This window comes from Cyanistes caeruleus, chromosome 21 (genome assembly GCF_971803275.1).
Source record: "Cyanistes caeruleus chromosome 21, bCyaCae1.hap1.1, whole genome shotgun sequence".
In the NCBI taxonomy this organism is placed as follows: domain Eukaryota; kingdom Metazoa; phylum Chordata; class Aves; order Passeriformes; family Paridae; genus Cyanistes; species Cyanistes caeruleus.
The window spans coordinates 9,308,957-9,322,658 of record NC_141721.1 but is presented as its reverse complement, the minus strand read 5'-3'; the positions used below and the strand labels follow the sequence as shown (position 1 = coordinate 9,322,658).

The following is a 13,702-nucleotide window of genomic DNA, read 5'->3' as shown; positions in this document are numbered from 1 at the left end:
CACAGACTTTCAGGGAAAGTGTTCACATAGAATGTTTTTTGTTTAAAAATTAACAACATACACACACAAACATCTTCAATAAATGTAAGCAGCACCTTAAGGACACAGTTGCTGTTCACGAGTAGGTTCCCTGGTTTAATGTCTCGATGTAAAATGCCAGCAGAATGTAGATATTTCAGACCTGAAATATTAAAGGAAATTAAAATAAAGGTTTTTTTCCCCTTTTAAAGGAAGGCTGACAACATTTTCCCAGAAGGTCTGGCAACTCCTGATCAGCAAAGACTTTGCCTGTGCCTCAGTTTTTGTGAGAAATTCCTAGCCACTAGTGCACACTCAGTCACTTAATGACAGTGTAAAATTTTTGAGTATATAAAATAAGCAGAAAAAGGAATTTAGTAGTCTTTTTATAAAGACCCCCTCCCCCCAAAAATCCAACAAACAACAATCAAAAGCAAAACATCATCTCTCTGATTATGGCATGGATACTCTGCTAATTCCCACACTGGAATTTTCAGATACCTCTTACTGCTCTGTTTTTCAGTAACAATTTTTACCTTAAGTGGATATAATCACACATATTTACCCATCTGGTTCAGCCTAGGGTCCTTTCTGTTCCTTGATTCTAAAAGCATGACTTTTCTTTCCCTGACAATGCTTTAAGGAAGAATGCTCTTGTAGCTACAATAATTCATGCTTGGTATTTATTCAAATATGAAATGAAAAGAAGTTCCTCCAGGAAGCTTATTCAAGATGAGAATGTCTTGAAAGCAAACATTAAGAAAAAATAAAAAAAAATATTTCTACGACAGTTTTCAATAAATTTAGAAGCAGAAAAATTACCTCTTAAAATCTGGTAAAGAAAAACTTTGACATGATCCGAGCTGAGTGGCTGAGGAGAGACGATAATCTTATGGAGGTCACTCTGCATCAACTCAGTGACAACATATCTGCAATTCAGTGGTTAAGGAAAAGCAGAACAGGCACAGAATCTCTTGAAACATTCACTAACTCCTGCTTACTTGAGCTCTTACAGGTCAGAACTATAGAGTTAAAAAGAAAGCTGCTTCAGAGGTCAAATTCTTAGAGGAATGAAAGTAAAAAATGGCTTGCGAAAGAAAATTAGTCCATTGCAGTTTGCATGAAGGTACTTGTACAAAGTTACTGAAAGGCAAATTCCAACTGAGACTGAGAGAAGGTGGCTCCCAGAGGGGCCTGTGTGTGTCCAGGAGCTTTCAAAAGCAGTGAAATAGGGTGAAAGCTGCACAGCTGCACCAGGGATGGAGACCATCCTGACAATGTCCTGGCTGTGGGACAACAATAACACATGCAGAAATCATCACAGTAAATACTGGGGGCACTACAAGCAGTAATTAAAAACATTAACTAGCTTTAAAAGCTTAGTTTAGCCAGTCACATTTGAAACAGAAGTCTCTGCTATTATCACATTTGTGGCTGAAGGAGGTAAAACACATTTGCCCCAAGTTAACTGATACAGCCAGATATTGAATGTTCATTTTCTTTCATCTATACCCAGTCAATGCTCTGCTTTCATCTGTTGCTCTACAAACCCTCTCCAGCCAAATCCCCGTTGGCCAAAGGTCTCATCTGCCAATGGAACAACACACAAAAACTCATTTTATAAATTAAATATCTTCAACTTTTTGAGGAAAAAAGTATTAAAATTGCATTCATAAAGAATTCATAAAGAAAAAACCCAACCCTGCAGCACCATAATTTGTAGCCCTCTAATTTTTCTTTTCCCTTAGCAAAGACCCTTTTAAATATTTATACCAGACTTTTAAAATATGCAGTTTACCTTATTATTTACATTCAATTTAATGCAAAATATTTTTAAAAACCCAAAAGCATTACTCTGCACTTTATTGCGATAAGATTTTGTTTTGCTATGCCACAAATCCTCCTAAATCTCAATCCCGAGCATAATGTCTCCCAGATGTCTCAACTAGTTGCCATGCCAACTAAAGCAGCTTAAATTAAATGAGGGCCTGAAATGGCACCTGCACCACTCCAGGTCTGGGGCGCATTAAATAAAGCCCTTGGCAGGGCTGGGAGGTGCCATTAACCCCGGCACAGCGAGCTGATTATCGCCAGGGATAATTGCACGGGGGACGCGAGCAGCGCGCACCGAGGCTCCGCGGGGACGGCCTGTCCTCTGCTGGGACCCTCTGCACTGCTGGGACAGCCAGCACAACAAACAGCCCGGGACTGCAGCCCCCTCCTCACCCCGCAGGCTGCTCTTCTACAAACCAGAACCGCTGGGCCCCGACCGTGGGGCGGCTGCCGCTGCTACCCAGCGCTGCTACCGGAGAGAAATTGCTCCTGACAGCAGTAATTAGTTAAGTAGCTGTATAAAATTAGATCTACAAATGTACCAATTTGCTTCAGAGTACTTATCAGAGCAAATGCGCAGCACAAAATAACTTGACTTGCTCTGCTGGCTGGGACCTGCTGAGTTGGTAAATTTTATAAAGCGACAAATAAACATTAGAAAGGGATGGAGTGCCCTTGGTGATGTGGTACTCTCATCATGGCTTGGACTGTGCTTTATCTGCACCCCTCAAACCCCAATTCTAGGGTCTCAGGAGTAATCCTGGCAGTCTATGCCCAGCTGGTGTGGGTGCTGGCCCAGAGGAACTCACCACAGTGCTGGATCAGAAGGAAAAGCTCTCCCAGGACGAGCACATGCTGCTGGGACAGCATGGCAGGCACTGGCCCTCACTGCCTGCAGCAGCCCACCTCACCTCGCCCCTCTCTGCCCCACAGATACGAGGGACCTACCCCATAATCCACAGAAAATCTTTCACCTCTGTGAAACTCACTGCGCAGCTTAGCTGCTATTGCTAGTCAAACCTTTTCCAGAACCCACCCCTGAAAAGTGGTGACTTTTCAGCAGCTTCTGATATTCACTTTAATGGGCCAAGTTTTCAAAAAGTTACTACAGAAACTCTGGATAGTTCTTAAAGAACATCCATGGGTATGCAGTTGCAGAATTCAGTATTACAATCACCTGTAGAAGATTTTGTAATTGGAAAAAAGAGCTATCAATCATTCATTTTTGCACTAGGTGATATTGGCAAAAACATCAATACCTGTACGATTCAAAATTGCCACAAAGATTTTCAACCAAAAACCTCATTATTAATTCAAACTGTATCTTAATCTGAGTGTTTGCCAGGAATTTTCATCCTAAAAAAAAAATCTCACTAGATTAAAATTCCTTTATTCATCACATTTCCTAAGAAATCTTTTAATTTATCATTAAAATTTTAAGGTGGTTTTATAATTAGTTCTCCTTAAAAAATACACTCTGCAATTCCTGCTGGTACCTACGAAACACTGAATAATTGAGATGAACTCTACCAGCTCATTTGCAACACATCATTCATATCATTTTAATCATTCTTTTATTACATTTCTTTCCCCAAAAAGGGCACTACAACTCTTCGAAAAGAACAAAGGAAATCACTCAGTACCAACTCCAGCCCTTTACACTTTTATCACTGTTCAATATGTCCTACTGTAAAAATGGAACAATCCGATGATATCTTTAGGAACTCTACTAGTGGATCAACAAAAGAAGCTTTGACAGCTACACTCCCAAGATCTTACCTGATCTTCTTCAAACCAATCCCAAGTAAGTTCTCCTTACACTACAGTAAGTAGAAGCACATCCAATTAAAAATGGGTATATAAATCAAAACATTTACTAATTCATTCTTTTAAGGACTTTAGGGGTCCTAAGTGCACTTATTGAAATTATTTCAAAAGAAAGGACAAAGAAGACTACACAAAGCAATAGTCTTCTACTGCCTGTATTAGAGGCAAGAAATTAACAAAAATATAAAAAAAGATAGACCTATAGAATACTACTCAGAATGACTTAGAAGTCAGTTAGCCATGAAGAAAACTAGCATTTTGGTTTTATATTCAAAACTTGGCAATAGCTAAGCTCATAAAAATAAGCTTATCCCATTTAAATATTCTTGATTGTACAATTACACGGAAGGAGTAATCCTTAACCTAGATCTGATTTATAACTCATATGACTTGTTCTAAATGAGGGCATTGAACTAGTGCACATAACCAAAATCCCGTTTTTGAAGACTACTTATATGCTCTTCATGTGAAAGAAATATCAAAGCAGAATTTTAAGGCTTTATCTAAACTCAAATGAAAAAGCCCCAGTACAGCACAGCAACATTTTCAACTAAATAATGTTTATCCACCAGCAAATTGTGCTGTACTTTGGTTAAAATCACCACGTTGACTACACCTACTTTCTTCACCAATCAATCCAAGGTGTTATATAAATAGATCAAACCATATTTTAAAAGTTCAGGTTACCTAAAAATAATGACAATTTCCCACCCATTAATTGCAAAGTGGGTCATACAAAAAAGTAGCTAAGACCCACCAGCAACAAAACCCAACCTGCCCAAGTCTAACCACAGGAGTGGCAAAGGACTTCTCCCACGAGAGTCAGAGCCCTCCCTACTCAGGGATTCACTTTTCAGTATTTCAGAAAGCAGAAATTCCCTACTTCATGACTAGAAGACAGCCCGAGCCAAGTTTGAAAAGGAAAAAAGACCAAACCAAAACATGACACTCACATTACGTTTTTCCCTCAAATTCACTGCTAGAACACAGTTCCCCATAGGCAGCTTGTACCTGTGCATCAGTGACTCAGAACATCTGTGGGACACAGCTCTGGGCAATGTGCTCTGGACCAGGACAGAGCTGACCAAGGAAAGCCACAGCCCTGCCCGACCACTGAAGCCTCTCTGATTAGTCAAGGTTTCAAAGCCTGTGAAGGCAGAATTCTCTGAAACCACCACAAAGTCTTTTCAAGTACTAATAACTGAGAGGAGATTAATTACTGGATGTAGTTTTCAAAAAAAGATTCTGGAGGAATCCCCGTGAGCAGCAGCAGGGCCTGCTGGTCAATCCCATACTCCCTGCACACACTCGTGGGATCTGAGGCTCAGTTCAGTCCTGCACCATCCCACCCCCAACACCACCTCGGAGCTCTGGATGCTACAGGTTCACTTCTTGACATCAAACTGTCCTGTCATGCAGGCTCGAGGTTTTTGTGGTTCCATTTCATTGATTACACCAACTACCGGCGGTTTCTAAGCTAATGTAAATCACACCTACCCCAATTAAGTGTTCTATTTTTATATTTAGGATACATTTCTTCAAAATAGTCGATGTGTGGAGGCTGGAGGATGTCGAGGGCAGAGAGTACCTAGAAAACACCACACAAGATCAAGGCCTATTCCAGTTGAACAAAACCAAATCCCTTTCAAAAAGACAGGCTGCATGTTTCTCACACGGTTTTGTTTTATTCTACCCCACAGACCAATGTTCTGTCCCCTTAGGTATGAAAATTTAATAACCCACCATGTCAGATATTCTGTATTCAATGTCTCTCTTTTTTAACTCAATAATTTTTTTCCACCTGTTTGAGTAGCAGTTTGAAAGCACAAATTTATTTATCCAATAAAAAGTGGTTTCTTTACAATATATATGAACATAACATCTCTGAAATAAGTAATTCCAGCAGAGAAATGTAAAAGCAGAACATACTACACTTTGTTCTGCCTTTAGTCTTTCAGACTTTTGTGATTCACCACTTCCACATGGGAATTGCAAACCCCAAAGTTGTTCCCATTCTGCATAACCGGCTCGGTGGTAGAAAAAGCAAAAGCAAGAAAAACTGTAGCAAAACAACAGCAGAGAATTCATATCCTCTCACAGAAAAAGATACTCCTTGGTGTGGTCATTTCGACCCTATCCCAGGAATGTTCATGACATTTGGGCAAAGCACCCAAACTTCAGATGTACTTCAAACTTCATGGATCAACCCAAATTGCATTTAAATGTTTTAATTTAATCTGACTGCACCTAAAGCAGATTTGGGAGAGGACCAACAAAGGGGACAGGACCATGGAGTACAGAACAGCTCAGAAGGAACAGTGTCCAGCTGACAGCTCTGTGCAGCCTGACATTTACCTAAAGCATGAAATAAGACTGGGCAGAAGGGTACTGATTGTCTGTTTGCAAACACTTTGGAGAGGAAATCATGAGTATCCTTAGATTCTTGATAGTTTCATTTTTATACTGTTTGTAACAGTAATACCTGAGTTTCCAGAAAATCTGATCCCTGTAAAATCAGAGAGCTCTTACAGCATTTTAGATATTCTGTAACTTAAACCAAAACACACTTCTGTTACAGAGAGCTCCATTTTACATTTAGGTTTTATAAAGGATCTCAAGATTACTTTGAATTTACTTACATTGTCATGCTTAAAAAAACACAACATCTTCAGCTCCCGGAAGACCCTTTTACAAGAGACCAAATTTTGGAAGACGTTGGGCATCTTTTTGAGTGCAACTCTCTTTCCATCTCGTGGATCTGTTACTGACCTACAGAATAAAAGATAAAGAACGTCACATACTCCTGGTTAGACAGTTTTTTTAAAGAAGAAATCAGTATTTTAAAGTTTCTTATCGTTCTCAACTCAGTGAGTCAAAACAAGGTGAAGACATTTCTAGGGAAAAAAGCATTAATGTGAGGGCACTGAGCACTGTGCTGCAGAACCTGTGTCACACAGATGTGACCGTTCCCTGGATGGAGCACAGCCCAGCAGTGCCACACACTGAGCTCATCAAGACATCAACACCTGGAGTGGATGTCAGGATCAACACTGCCTTCACCTCCCAAAAATACCTCATTAAAACACTCTCTCAGTTGCCCAGATCAGATTTTATCAGGTCTATTGCTCACTTCTTCCTCTCCAAAGAGGGTAAAAGATGTAATAAAGCTGTTCTGACAGAACACTGGCAAGTGAAAGACTATTTATTGGTCTATCATCAAACCACTCACATCTGGAGAAGCAACAGCACGTGGTATCTAAGTTTTCACAAACGTAAAACAGGCATGACATTAGTCTTTCTCCCACACAGCTTACGGAATGCAAGTATAGTAGCTCAGGAATTATAAGGTGCTTTGGACATGGCAAGTATTTTAATTTAAAATAATTGGATTCTGAAAATAGAATTTTATAATGAGAACCATAAAACTAGAGCAAGGAGATTATGGTGCCTCAATTCCCAATCCTGGTTTTTAAGGTGAGTTTCACTACAGAACAGAGTATATGCATATTTTTACTGAGATGACCAAAATAACTTCAATCTCAGTGTAGTGTCGAACCCACAGAAGAATCCACATCCAGCTCTGCACCCTGGTAACTACATTTGTCCTTAAAAAATTGCTGGCTTTTCTCTCTCATGTGACTCCTCAACAGCAGATATGCAAGGTAGCTTCTTATGCCTCAGGTCCATGTTTTAAATATCTGAATAAAAAATTAGACTGGAGCATTAAGATATCTACCTCACTCCCAAGTACTACATCTGATTTCAATCCAATTCAACCAACCCAAAGTCAGTCCCAACACCTCAGCCAGACACCTGTTAACAGCCCTGCACATTTGTATTTTAAACAAGGGGCAAGGGGGAACTTGGGAAAGGTGATATACTATTTCTGTGGTGAGAAACACAGCAAAAAAGAATATGAAAAGGTCTTTTAATCCATGATGCATTTCCTGTTTTCTCCAGGGCTTCTGCCTCTTGCTTCAAGTGGTGAGAAAGGGCAAGAGAACTGCAGAGCTCCAGCTCACAGGAAAGCAGCTGCTGAACACCTGAAAATCCTTTCAACCACTACCCCTAAAAATATGAACGGATGCCCACGTTTTTCTTGCTGACTGAAGGCAGAGTCTGAAGTTTTGAGCCCAGATTTCCTGATTTCTGGGATTGTCCTGCTGCTGAGCAGGAGAAGGAAGCGCTTGAGGAACTGCTGGCACTTTGTACCTTGCAGTACCATCAGCACTGTGAATTCTCAGCCTCCTCCCATACACGGAGCTGCTGGGCAGAGGCAAAGGTTTGATAAAGCGGGTATCTTTAATTAAATAACAAAACTACAGTTTAAGTTGATAGCTACCACAGATCTACCAATGCTGATTTTTACTAGCTGTGGGACCCCTTTTGAAAACCAAAAAGAGCTGAACACATGCAGAGCTGTTGAAGTTCACCTCTGCTGTGCCAGGCCTGCTGTGGCTGCTCTGCTGTTCCAAATGTCTCCATACAATAACAATTATTTTGGGTTAAGAGTCTTTTCCTAGTCTCACATGGAGGAAGGAGTTCAGTGGGGTTCCTGTGGCATTCACATTTAAGGCCAGTTTATTTTTTCTTTTAAATAACCCACTTTTACAAACAAGTGATGATCCCCTGCAGTATCCATCTGGAAAGCAATTCCTCTGCTCTTTCCCCCACAGCAGCAGCAATGCCAGCCTGCCCCTCACCTCTCTTCCTTGGGCTGGGAGCTCTGTACCAGTTACCAGCAATTTCACTTTAGGGGCAGCACCAAACTAACAATCCAAGTTCTAAAGATCAGAACTGTCAGGCAACAGAAACAAGAAAGGAAGAAAGAAAACAGTCTGTCTAAAAACCTGGTATTTACAGCATCCAAAAAAAGATGCTGAAAACGTTGCTTTGTGTTTGTGTACAGTACCTACTTTGATACTAGTAAAATAATTATTTATAGCAATATGCTATCAGGTCACCTATCCCCAGGAGAAACTAGAAAAGCAAGAAAATCTCCTAGGAGCTAATTGAGAGAACAGCTAGAAAGGCAGCTTTACTTACTGCTGCTTCTCAGAAGAACACATTTGAATTCCCTGCCCTGCTTTGTGAGGACATTCCAGCATGGGTGAACCCCGCAGCACAGGGCTGGTGGGCAGGAGCCATCCATCACCCAGCACAGGCACTGCTGCGCTTCCAGCACACTGCTGAAGCCTCTAAGGGTCCACTTAACAAGTGTGGACTGTAGCTGGGGATACAGAGATCAGAGACCAAGATTCAAACCAAAAATAACTTAGCAAAAAATTTATAGATAGGTATGGGGCAAAAAATGAATTAATACATCTTGTATCAAGGCAGATAGCTGAGCTCTAACCATGCCTTTAGGAGTGCCACAGGAACAGTGACCCTGAGCCGGGAGATCCAGCACCAAACACCCTGAGGGGAGTCACCCTGAGCCCCCATCGCTGGAGAGACAGAGGGGGAGCTGGGCAGCACACAGCTGGGGCAAAGGGCAAGGACGTTTTGGGGAGCAGATCACAGTCACAGCAGATGAGGGACAGAAGGAGACCAACCCTGGGGCCAGCACAGGAACGGGATGCATCCAACTGCAGCAAAGCCACTCTCTGCCATCAGAAACACTTTTGTTCTGCTGATTATACATAATGTATGCACATCTTGCTATATTTGAGAACTACATAAAAAGATTTTAAAATAGTCTGACATAAAACACATAAAGAAAAAAGATACTTTACAAAACCTGCACCTTCTATTTACTTTGCAGGCTAATCACACCAGAAATAATACAATTTTAAAAAGTAATAGGACTACAGAAGAGATTAATGACACAATCCAGACCTCTAGTTAAAATGTTTTCGAAGACAATCCTTATCTCAAAGAATCCTTGCAGGCATTCAGCCGATTCAATTACGCATTATAAGCCTTTAGCAACTCTCTGCCATGTTGATGGCAAATGTTCAAGGTGGAGTCTACGCCAACAGTGACTTTTTCTCTCCCTGAATCCAGGTCAAGGCATACACATTGTTCTGTAGTTTCAACTGGTAGAAAAACAAGTTTGTGACTGTTCCGTGCAATTATTACACAGGAGCAAGATAATGAAAGAATGTTCTTGGGGTGGTGTGGGAAACTGCTGGTGGAGTTTGTTCTACCTGGGAAACAAACCTTCCTTCACATTTATAGAGAATATCTGTAAATTTACATCAGGACTTACCAGAAGGGAGGGAATTTAACAGGATTACTCTGCAAGTTTTTCTTATTAGTCAGTGAACTTTTTTCCTCAGTTGCTTGACTCTTAATCACACAGGCTTTTCCAACAATCCTTACTCTGAGATATGTAAGTGACCTGGTCCCACAAGCGTTTCAGCTGCTCACCCAGGCATGTTTGATGTCCCACTTTAAAACAAACAGCACAGCTCATACTCAAGGGCATGTGATACCAATATGCCACTTTTTCAGTACATGGTATCGCAATCAATCACATCTTGGCATATTTCAAAATATACTTGAGCATGGGATGATATTAAAAATCCCTCAGAAACGCTCACAAACCCACAAGATTCCCGAGACTGAAGTGGAAGGCAGGGAGAGGCTGTGCACTTATCAAATCTCTTATCTGGGAAATGCTTGATTGGGTACATAAAATTTGCACACAAGCACAGGCCATGAGACCAGTCTCTGTTCTCTGTAAAGTCACTGCCAGGCACTGAGCCCTACCAAAATGTGGCAAAAACTGATCCATAACATTTAATGGACTGGTGGGTAGCAGAGGGGAGAGGTAAGGAAAATAAGTACGTAAGTGTGAAATCCTTAAGAAAATAATCCAATATATATTTGTAGACTTAGCAACAGATGTCTTACTGAAGGAAAAAAAGGAAATGCATCCACACAGGCTGAGTTTTTAAGCAAAGCAGCTGTTTTAGCAATTTACCACTACAAAGACTCAAACACCAGGGAGACAGGACAAAGGTGATGTTCCAGGCTCTCCAGTGACCTTGCCTACTGACAGCAGTATTTTCTCCCATCACAGACTGCAGCCCATGTCCCACACTGCTGCTGACCAGCCAGGGTTCACCAACACACATAAAATGCGTTTTAAAGCTCTGTGACAATTCCTAATGGAAGTTAAATTATTCAAATGCTAAATGGTTTTGTCTAACTTTAGTAGCCTGAAAGTCAGTTTTCCAGCCCATAGTGCGAGTGTGGCATTCCTGACCCAGGCAGGGGCTGCTGCAGCTTGGGCTGGCCCCAAACAGCTGTGCTGGCACTGTGACACAGCGAGCAGGGAACAGCTCCAGACAAAGGCAGGACAGACCGACGCTTGTTCAGGAACAATGGCAGCCCAGGCATATGTCAGAGAGGATCTCAGTCAGTCACACTGCCTCTGCCAAGTGAATAAGGAGAGGGAGAGGTGGGATTAATCTCTTTTTGAGGGCTCTTGGGTAACACACAGACTGTTTCTCCAGAGGTGCCTCACCCCAGCAGTGAATGCAGAGCCTCCTTGTAGGTAACTGGATTCCTGATGTGAGGACCCCGATTTTCTAATTTCATACGAGTCTTTTCTCCACGCGTGTGCAGCCAGGAGCACGCTGTGTGTCACAGACCACTGTGCACCCTGTCCTGCCAGCAGGGTGACCTGGGCTCCCCTCCAGCTCTGGTGGGAGTGGGATCATCCAGGAGCGAGGTTTTGTTTTGGTTGGATTTCTCACAACACAAGAGTTTTAGCACACACACTCACGCAATTAGTGTGGCATTATAATGGGTTTTACCCTCTGGCTGTACACACATTGTCTGAGAGATGCAAAAGCTGATACAATTTCGTTCAAGAGATATTCATAATCATTTCAGCTGTAATTTTTAAAAGAAAAGCCACCCACAGATTCGTTAGGAAAAGGAGGAAAATATTGCAGCAGAGCAGTGCTCAGTCCTCTTCACTTCGCTGCCGTGACCAGAGCTCTCTGGAAGGCTGCTCCAAACTTACAGCACAAGGCCTGTCATCATCCAGGAGCAGCAAAACCGGCAATCAGGAGCCCTGACAGCCACAGCACCACGGAGGCTGAAGGGAAGGAAGCACATGGAATTGGGGAGGACTCCCCAGGGAGCGAGGAAGGCACTGACCAGAGGAGGATCCTGCAGCCGGGCCCCAGCCAGAGCCACAGCTCAGACATAAGGCAGAGCAGAGCCCTCCTCAGCTCACCTGTGAGCTACACTACACACCTGCGGACCCTGAGGAACCCAAACACCGACACCTGTGGCCACCTACTCACCGCAGCAGTTTGGGGACTTAAAAAAAATTCCAAAACCTGCAGTAAATCATTGCCTACAAAAAGTCACAGTAGCTGCACCACAGAAGAGTCTGAAACACTGAGGCAGAGTCGTTAATGACAGCAGAATTTTTAGCACACAAGCATAGAAAAATAAGGTTTCATTGTTAAAAGACATTATCAAAAAGAACAGCTGTTATTTTTTGAGCTATTTAAGCACTGGATGTGCTGTTAACGATTTTCAGGTCACTACTGCTCTGTAGCAGTCTCCAGCTGGCAACACTTCAAAGATCCTAAAATGAAATATTTACAGTGGGTTAAAAAAAAAAAAAATAAGTCTTTAAGAGATATGATATGAAAGCAAACTGAAAAAAGATAGCTAAGGAGATACTAGTGAGAAAAACTTTGATTTCACTTGGATTTAACTTTGAGGCAGAGAAGCCAAGTCAGACAGTTCCCTGTTTCACCCATCCCTGGGGATGAGCTGCAGGAGTGCTCATTGACACAACTGATCACCTGACAAGAAGCCCTGGGCAGGCTGATAGGATTTACAAAAGTTGGCTGAAGGTGTTCACAAACAAAAGCAAAAACTTCTTGTACTGTTAGACATCTGGGACCTATAAAAATATACTCCACCTGCTAAATATTTCCTTAATATTTTGGCAAGTAAGGTAGGTTCTGCATACAGGAATCTGCATATGAACAACAATTTGTGTTTGTTGGAAAGGCACTGAACAGAAAGTAACTTAAGAAGATTACACAAAAAGACAATTTAATTAACTGACTACCAATGTGCATTCTCAGCATTTCATTAAGTTTTCTCAACATTCTCCACGGAATACTGTAAAGTAATCAAAAAATACCCAAAGGCACTTCAAAAAACCTGTAAGTTACTCCAAATAGCCAAGTCTTTCTAACACAGCCTCGGGAGCTGGTCTTTTTAGTGGTATAGGATCTGTTCAGGGAAAGAACTGACTGAATGCAAGCTAACAGATTTCATGTAGAACTTTCTCTTGAGCCTGAAAAAACCATCCAGATTTCATTTCCACTAACAGGTAATTTATGGGAAAGGGTTAAGCGACTTCAAAGGTGTGCATTATTCCCTCCTGCTAAATGCAGACCTCTCCAGAGCTCCTTTTTCAACCATCGATGTCCTAAAAAAGCCTTTTAATGTTGGTTCTAATCACACCCTCCAGCATGTGTGCCATTATCACTTATTCTTTACAAATCAGAGCTAAAAGCAAAACTGATTACTGCAAGAATTCTGTCTCCTTGAACAAAAAGTGATTCAAAGTATCCTACACGAAAGGAGTGAAAATTAAAGGGATACAGTTATAGTTAATATCTTTAAAAATGTTTAATTTGTCTTCCTTCATGGAAGCTGAAAATTGAAACTGCTTTCCAAATCAAATTTATTTCCCCATTTACACAAAATTTTCTGACTGTGCTTCAAACCATTTTATTCACCTCTCAACTGCCTATATGAACCTCAGCTACAATAAATTACTACACTACATGACATTTATTCAGATACATTTTTAATTCCATTTTTAATTCTTTTTTTTTCAGCCAATGGCACAGCTCCGTAAGGTCTGTGACGTTCACGAATAAGTAATGTGCCAAATAAACACATAAAGCTCCATGTATTTTTACAGTTCTTTCTTCTTTATTTTTCACATTTATACCACTATTACATGCACATTCCTGCCCCAATTCACTGACCTCTATTCCCATTTCCACCAGCCAACCAAGAAAAACCCAGA

General features: G+C 41.4%; 1 protein-coding gene and 1 long non-coding RNA gene across 9 annotated transcripts in view; both read right to left on the bottom strand.

Moving 5' to 3' along the window:
* The window catches only part of NLK (nemo like kinase), a 36,523-nt gene that overhangs the window by 8,087 nt on the left and 14,734 nt on the right, over positions 1–13,702 (bottom strand). For all 8 annotated transcript variants that reach the window (XM_086859510.1, XM_086859507.1, XM_086859509.1 and 5 more), the window contains 4 exons: positions 6,318–6,447; positions 5,211–5,266; positions 841–947; positions 96–181 (listed from right to left, as the gene is read on the bottom strand). In XM_086859510.1, the coding sequence (XP_086715636.1) occupies positions 96–181; positions 841–947; positions 5,211–5,266; positions 6,318–6,447 (379 nt within the window). The remainder of the gene's footprint in view (positions 1–95; positions 182–840; positions 948–5,210; positions 5,267–6,317; positions 6,448–13,702) is intronic.
* Positions 8,747–11,843, bottom strand: LOC147649651 (uncharacterized). The gene is made up of 2 exons (XR_015278497.1): positions 11,153–11,843; positions 8,747–11,059 (listed from the first exon to the last, which is right to left on the bottom strand). It is a non-coding gene; the product is annotated as an uncharacterized LOC147649651 (long non-coding RNA).